At 41.5% G+C, this 8,139-nt stretch overlaps 1 protein-coding gene across 1 annotated transcript in view; it reads left to right on the top strand.

The window, feature by feature from the left end:
• The window catches only part of SCIN (scinderin), a 91,923-nt gene that overhangs the window by 78,516 nt on the left and 5,268 nt on the right, over positions 1 to 8,139 (top strand). The window contains exons 11-14 of the mRNA XM_019533967.1: positions 4,165 to 4,335; positions 4,816 to 4,993; positions 5,541 to 5,662; positions 7,955 to 8,032. Coding sequence (XP_019389512.1) covers positions 4,165 to 4,335; positions 4,816 to 4,993; positions 5,541 to 5,662; positions 7,955 to 8,032 — 549 coding nt within the window. The remainder of the gene's footprint in view (positions 1 to 4,164; positions 4,336 to 4,815; positions 4,994 to 5,540; positions 5,663 to 7,954; positions 8,033 to 8,139) is intronic.

The following is an 8,139-nucleotide window of genomic DNA, read 5'->3' on the forward strand; positions in this document are numbered from 1 at the left end:
TGTTGCTAAAAATATCTCTCTCTCTCCCTTCTCTGTTTTGTTGGTACTACCTCCTGCAGGCACATAGGGGAAGAATAGGCATAAATGGGTGTAGATTTTCACAGGACCCAGAAGCAATTTAGAGAAGATAGGGCATTAAGGCATGAGCTTCATTTCTGTCACTAGTAAAGGGTTGTTGCAGCAAAAGAGGTAGGAAATCCTTTGTGTGTGAAGGCGTAGTAGGAGAAAAGAAAAAGTAATAAAGAGATATGAGGAAAGGAGGCAAAAGGAGGACAGCGTTTATGTGCCTTCCCTTCTTCACTTCTAAATATTAACCGCCCTCATTTTTCTCAAAGTTAGTATCAATGATCATAGAAATCGTGAGCAGTAATGTACTGACATTCTGTTAAATTCTATTAAGTGATGGTTGCAGTCTTTCCATATAATTACTCAGCTAAAATAAAGCAAAATGTATTTTAAAATAACATAATGGTCTGTGTTTGTACAGCATCTAGCACAAAAGTTTGCTAGGCCATAACTAGGGCTCCTGCACGATGGTAATTCAAATAATAAAAAATACTAACAATTGATACCGGTTTCTGTTTCATTAAAGTTGAAAGATTCCATTTCTTTGCAATATTATTAAATTTAATAAAATAATTCATTTCAACATGTGTGTACCACTGGCAGGATCATAGGAAAGTAGGGCCGGAAGGGACTTCCAGAGGTTGTCTAGCTTAACCCTCTGCCTGAGGCAGGCTCATCCATGTCCAAACTATTCCAAACAAATCCTTGTCTAACCTATACCTCAAACTACACAATCAGTCCTGTAACACAACTATGAGGTATGTTTCCCAAAGATACCAAAAGCACCCTAACCTGTCACAGGTAAAGCAGGGGGACAGTGGAGGTCAACAGGTGTGTCTACATGTGCCTGTTAATGCCCTGCAATAAGCTCCAGAACTTACTGCTGCCCAAGCGCATGTCTGCACCTGTGCATTATGTTGCAATATGTTGAGCTAGGTTGGAGGGTCATCCTGCCAGCCCAGGGATGCTCCCCGCAACTCAGTATGCTGCAGAGGGGCTGGCTGGGGCACAAGAATACTCCAGGATGGGGCTAGCCAGCAGGCAGCCCCCAAATAGCATCACCTTCACATCTCAGCCAGCCTCTCTGGTGTCCATGTGCGCAGCTGTGGAGTAAATTAGTTTATTCCAGCCTAATGAAGGTGCATGTGTAGATGCCAAGATGTTTACTTCACAGCTAATTAGTCAACTGCGCAGTAAATGTCTCATGCAGATGTGTCCAGTTAGCAATTATTTGTATTTTACCATCTATATTATGTGAGACCAGGATTTGTTAGGGTGATATATTTTATTGGACCAGTTGGAAAATTGGGATGGGGTTAGACATGTTTTTGAATGAAGGTAATTTTTGTCAGGTTTCATCATTTGTGGACCATCACAGCTCCAACTTCACTCTTACACTACAACAACATCCATATTAGTCATAATTTCTAACATTTAAAACTGTAACCTTCATTTTAGTCACTAGGTGGTACTACAGGCTACATTATAGTAATGAGAGGCATTGACAGTAAAAGATTTAAAGCAACCTATTTCTCAATAATCCCTCATTTTATCTTCATTTTACATTCTTTTAGGTAGCTTTTTAAAACTTGCCTGCTTTTTTGCACCTTCAGAGAACTGATACAATTTGCCCTTTGCAAATGTTGGTGGTTGCACTAGGTTTCTTCTGTCTTCTCATGACCTGATTTGTACCTAAATATCTGATAGTGAGACATCAAAATTACATAGAAAGTGCAAAATAGCTGTGCCTTGTAGCACTACTCTCAAACAGGCACTAATACTCCATGCAGGCGTCTTTGTAAACATGGAGCAATATAGATGCTATGGTCAGGTTAATTGGCCATCTTGCTCAGTAATACTAATTAGACAGCCCAAAGCAGCACATAGGTATGCACACACAGTGTCAGATATAGGAGAAAAGTGGTATAGAGTGGCCTAGAATGGTTGTGGGTGCTGCTGCTTGGCATGGTAAATTTACTAAACTGTCACAGCCGTAGAGGGCTCATCATCACTTTTATGTACTAAATTATAAGAGCAAAATGAAGGGCAGGTTATGGCTGGTCTGAAGGTGAGGGGAGGTGTTGAAAGGTTTTGTCCTATTCATTCTGTCTTTTTATCCCCTTGGACTGCAATTTGGTACTCCAGAAAGATAAAAGGGCTGTGCTGCTTGAGAAGAAAGAGTAGAGATGGAGTCAGAATCTGATTCTGACTTCCAGGAGGAGTAATCTGCACCAGTTCTTTTGGTGGCAGAGATTAGTTCTCTGTGCCAGTGCTGAGGTACTCAGTGTGCCAGGACCTTAGCCACTTCTCATTTTTTGCTAGTCCTCTCCCTCTTCACTTGCAGAGGAGAAATAGCAGCAGCAGCCTAACAGCATCCTCCTCTACTCTGGCTCTGGGGTAGCCTGAACAGGGCTACAATAAGAATCCCTCTTCCACCCTGCACAAGCATCCACTAACATACACAGTTTAGCAGTTCATGGCTACACAGTATGTCAGCGTGTACTTGTCCCACAAAGTGCATCCATTCCCACCAGCACCTTGTGGGCTTTGCTTCTCAGAGCTCCAGTGTCAGGCCCAGGAGCTGCTTTTCCACCAGCAGGCAGCACTCAGCAGTTTGCAGCTTTGCGGCTGCTGGAGATAGAGGTTATGCTGGGTGGTACTGAGGCACTTTCAGTCTCTCCCTCTGCCAGTTAATCATTGCTTTCTTGTTCGGACTCGTCGTTTACCTCCCCTGTTTCTTTCATTTGAGAAAAGGCAGTCACTGAGTAGCTGTCAGGGGAGGGGAAGTAATTGTGGCCATCTGCCCTCTTTGTGTTGACATCTGACAGGAAGAGTCAGAGAACCCAGCTGAGCCACCAGGTCTCAAGCATAAAAGCAGATAGTGCAGGCTAAAAGCCAGAGTTTAAGCAGCTCTGTTTTTTATGTATACTACTGTTGGGTATATTAACTCCCCCTACTGGCAAAGCTCATTCAGAACAACAAGACTGGCATCCAAATTAAGTCTGGCTGCATTAGGGACTCTGCTTTTTTCTTTGCCCTCTTTTCATCTACACATTTTTTAAAATCAGATGTTAGTCATTTAGCCATTTTCCTACTGTTCCCTCCAGTCTCTTCTGTCCCATATCTTCCCTTCTGTCCTCCATCTTTCCCATCTTCTGAGGCATACTTGATATAGATTCATACTCTAACGTGTACTTGAAACATGCTGTCTTGTATAGTGCAGATTGGCAAAACTGAAGAGACTTGAGACAGATTTTGGCCTTTTTGCTTCTTTTGGAGTAAAGGAATAGGGGATTCTGCTATAGGAGAATATGCAAAGTTCTGTTACACACAGTTGCCATCTAAATTAACAATAGCAGCCTCAATTACCATCCGAGTACCATGGAAGGTTATAGCTGTTCCCTACTAAGTGGATATGTGTTCTCTTTCTCCTCTTTATGCTGATACATGTACTGCTAGAAATAAAGGATATGATATACAATCTTCCTTTCCTACTTGGTTTACATACAAATCCTCTAACCCCCAGAGGTAGATTCTCCTTCATAAATCTCTGTAAAATGGAAGTGTTTTCAAAAAGGAACCTTTTTAATGCTAAAATAGACAGCAGTCATCAGCTTTTTAATCACTAAAGGTAATGTCTGTACTATGGCAACAGCATATCCCTGAATGGATGACTTGGGGCACGCTCCAATTTGGAAATGTTCCAGTGAACACTCTGGGGTGTTCCTCTGTGGCCCCCTATGAGACCTTGGTCTCCAGTACGTTTCAGAATGCATCATACTGCTAGGGTCTGCTGGGGACAACTCCAGAGAATTTCCATGGACCTATTTATCAGTTTGGGACATGAATGCAGGTGGGTGGCCTGGCTGGTTGTATCTGTGTTAACATGAGTGACAAAACAATTTAGGAATACTGTACTACTGACTACAAGCCTCTGAGGCCATGTAGACTTAGATATCTGAGATGGTTTGCCACTTGTAATTCTTGTTAATCTACTTATGTTTATTAATCATCATCCCCTGTGTTCTTCCATCAAGCTAAACAGATTTAATAATGTTGTAATTTTATTTTCCTGTATTTGTGTTCCTGTATGCATAGATACGAGTCACGCAAGGCAAAGAGCCTGCACATTTGCTCAGCTTGTTCAAAAATAAGCCACTCATTGTCTACAAGGATGGAACATCTAAGAAAGGAGGTCAGAAACCCGCTTCCCCCACACGCCTGTTTCAAATACGCAAAAATCTGGCCTCCACTACTAGGATTGTAGAGGTAAAGTCCATTAACAATACTCTCTATGTACAGTTACAATGAATACCAGAAACAAAGTTTCTGATATTTAATGACTATAACTTCAGTAAGGTTATAAGAATTCTGAGTTGAAACAGATGCTGTTTTGGTTTAATACAGTTATGTTGTTTCTGACAATGATCAGGATTCCATAATTCAGAGGAAACTGCAAGAAGCTATCTAGAGGACAGCTGAAGAATCATTTGAGCATAGGGGACATTTCTTCATAAGCACAGGGAACTAACACTAATATCTTTTTCTTTCTGGCCAGTTACTAATATCAAGCTAAATCCTTGTCTTGCCCCTGCCAAGTATAAATCTAGAGAAACACCAGTACTAAGAACTATTGTGAGACCAGAGTCTCACAATTTACACCATTGTTAAATCTCAGCACCCATGTAATGAAGATGAAAATTAGAGTTATTTGAAAATCAGAAGGAAACAATCTCACTCTTGTTCTAGGTTGATGTTGATGCAACTTCATTGAACTCCAATGATGTTTTTGTTCTGAAACTGCCAACAAACTCAGGCTATACCTGGGTAGGAAAAGGAGCAAGCAAAGAAGAAGAGAAGGGGGCTAAGTACGTAGCCAGTGTTCTAAAATGTCAGACGGATAGGATTGATGAAGGCAAGGAACCAGGTGAGCACTCTGCAGTCTGGCTGTTCATTGTGAACTGAGGCTGCATAGCACCTCACAGAATTGCGTCCCATGTATTCACACCATGGGATACTTGCAGGCATTTTTGTGGAACCAGCTGATTGAATCAGCTATTAGATAGAAGCACCAAAAAACCCTGCTGAAGAGCCCATTCTATTCAGATGCTGGGGAGCCTGGTAAAATTAACACACTTCTTCTACTGGTAAAGTGTTGTTTGGGTTTTTTTTTTTCTATGTCTCAACAGCTAAAGGCATTTGCCTCAAGTTGATTTACTAATAGCGGAGCCTCAGAGAAGTCATTAGGGTTACAGTGGAGGCAGATCATTACCGAATTTAGCATATAGTCCTTTCTATATGTTGGGCAACTGAAACAGAGAGAGAGAAAAAGAAAGGTGCTGTTTTGTGGTTGCATGTAGATATCTGCCAATAAAGAAAAATGTTCACATCAGAAAAAGTGAAAAGGGGATTCTTGAAAAAATGTTTAGCATTATGAAGCTCAGAGCCAAGTAGATGATTATTATATATTCCAGCGGAATTCTGGAAAGCCCTTGGAGGCAAGAAACAATACCAGACTTCTACACAGCTCCTGACTGAGTCTGAAGACCACCCTCCTCGTCTGTATGGCTGTTCTAACAAAACTGGCAGGTTTATTGTAAGTATGTTATGGATACTTTCCCCTGTGCTAACTCTGTACTCTTTAGTACATTTTAATATTCAGCTGCAAGACTGCTAAATGAAACTCCTCTTGGGGCTGCCATTGATACACTATGATACCTTTATGAATTAATAGGTCACCATCCCAGTCCTTATAAGCAGCACAGAAGAAATAATGAGTGTTTGTTCTGTTGCTGTAGGGTTAGAGACAGATGACAGTTGGAGCATAATAACATTTCAAAACCATTTCCTTCTCATTTCATTACGCATAGGGATAAAAGTGATGGAAGAGATGAATGTCTCAAAACCAAACTGGAAGTCTATTAGGTTGTTTCAAGAATTGAAAATGCATCACCCAGTTGTGGTGAGGATAACACTGGTGAGGATCATGGGGTAGGGTGAGAGAAGAGGCATGTTGTGCTGAGCATTCTCACTGAGCAGGTCAGATAGTGCATAAAGGCCATAGAAACTTCTGTGGAAGACCCAGCTTTTGAAGGAAGCCATTTGTTCTCTTGTTAGTATGTGGTACCTGATACTACTAAGTGCACAAGCAGGTATGGGCTTGACTGTACCTAGCCAGCTATGTGTTATGGAGCTTTGTCCAGCATGAGAGTTGAAACCAAAGCTGATGGTTGAAGGAAGTGCTACGTTTGACATCCTCAGCAATCCCTCAATGTGAAGTCCACAGGTAGTTTTGTAGCACTCCCTAGTGTCAGAAGCAACCAAAAGTGTTTTTTTTCCCCCTAGAGATTGGGTGCATTTACACAATAAGTTTACTGCACAGTAGACTAATTAGCTGTACAATAAACGTCTCATGTCTATATGTGTGCCTGTATTAGGCTGGAGTAAATTAATTTACTCCACAGCAGGATAGTACTTGTTAAAACAAGTACTATTCTGCTGCGGAATAAAAGACTCCACAGCAGCGCGTGTGTAGATGCTACCCCAGCTAATTCTGTGTTGAAGTACCCTTGTGCCTCAGCCAGCCCCTCTGCCTCACATTGGCCCAGGGGGGGAGGGGGGAGAGCAGGCCCATACTGGCAGCTGACCCTCTGGTTCCTCTGCCAACTGAAGCTGCTCTGCCCTGGCTCAACATACTGTGGTCCAAGGTGCATGTGAAGTCACACGCCCAGGAGCAATAAACTAAACTAACCATTTAGAGCTATAATTATGCTATTAAGGCACTGTTGTATTAAAGGAAGAGGGAAAGTGAGCATCCCCAGCTGGAGTGTCCTGAGCTGAGATGGGTACAAGGATTTACAGAATCCAGGGGGCAGAGGGGTCATGCTTGGAAAGGAGGAACTAGCTCTTCTGAAAATTGAATGCTGCTAGCTGGTATAGGAGTGGGGCTGCCCTGTACTTGAGATGAAATGTAATCAGACAAGATAGTATAGAAATTTAAAATCCGGATGCAGTAAAAAACCCTTCCTGAAGGGTTTTTTAATGTTCCTGTGGTGTTCCATAGCAAGAATAGAATTATTTGTAATGGTCTATAGAATTAATTAAAAACCAATAGAAAGTAAATGTTTTCTATTAACTTCTAAAGGACTTTTCCTTATGAGATCAGGAGAGGCCCACCTTGGAGAATTCATGCACATACCTGACCGTTTCCAGTTCCAGCACACAATAACAGGAGAGGGGAAAGTCCTCTGCATCTCTAGCCCTCTCTTCCCTTAGAACTGCCACTGGACCAAGACACAGCACAAGAAACTGGAGCTGTTTTCCCTCTTGCCGACAATCATTTGAAAAAAATAGCAGTTTGTCTTTTTGTTCCCCTTGGGGCCTAATTTTAAATTGCTTAATTAAGCAGAGTTCAGTGGGTGTTTTATTTGAGTTTGGATTTCAGGACTCAGACCAGAGATTGCATCTCAAAGCTATTACTTTCCATTTATTTATTGCTGCTATGGTATCTGGTAAATATGCATGGGCACACAACCTGAAAGGCTGACTCTGTCAAGGCATATAGTACAGATGGTGCTATGCAAATTTCCCAGCCCTCCTCTGCAGTGAATTATCAATCCCTTTTTACAGCAATCAGTGCTAGTATTTAAAATCACTGGTAGTGTCTCCTGAGCTTAGGCTTCCAGTTGTGCCAAACTGAGTGTTGGGTTTATAAGAAGGCCAGATGTCTAACTTGCTCCTATGAGTTTTATATGCTGTACTTGAAGATCAAATAATATTGAGCTTGGCTGTGCTGAAAAGGAATACAAAAGTATGATACTTTGTCCAAACACAGGAATGATAGAAGGTCTTGAATGAGCCTACCAAAAAAGTTTATTATCCATTTTAGATTGAGGAGGTTCCAGGAGAGTTCACACAGGATGATCTGGCTGAAGATGATGTCATGTTGTTAGATGTTTGGGATCAGGTAAATTATATATATTATATATATATATATTATTATGATGATGTTGCTGTGAGTTGGACAGCGGGTAGATAAGATTCAGCCATTTTGATTAAAAGTCAAAGGAAAAT

This window comes from Crocodylus porosus, unplaced genomic scaffold (assembly GCF_001723895.1).
Source record: "Crocodylus porosus isolate Cpor-Errol unplaced genomic scaffold, CroPor_comp1, whole genome shotgun sequence".
In the NCBI taxonomy this organism is placed as follows: Eukaryota; Metazoa; Chordata; order Crocodylia; family Crocodylidae; genus Crocodylus; species Crocodylus porosus.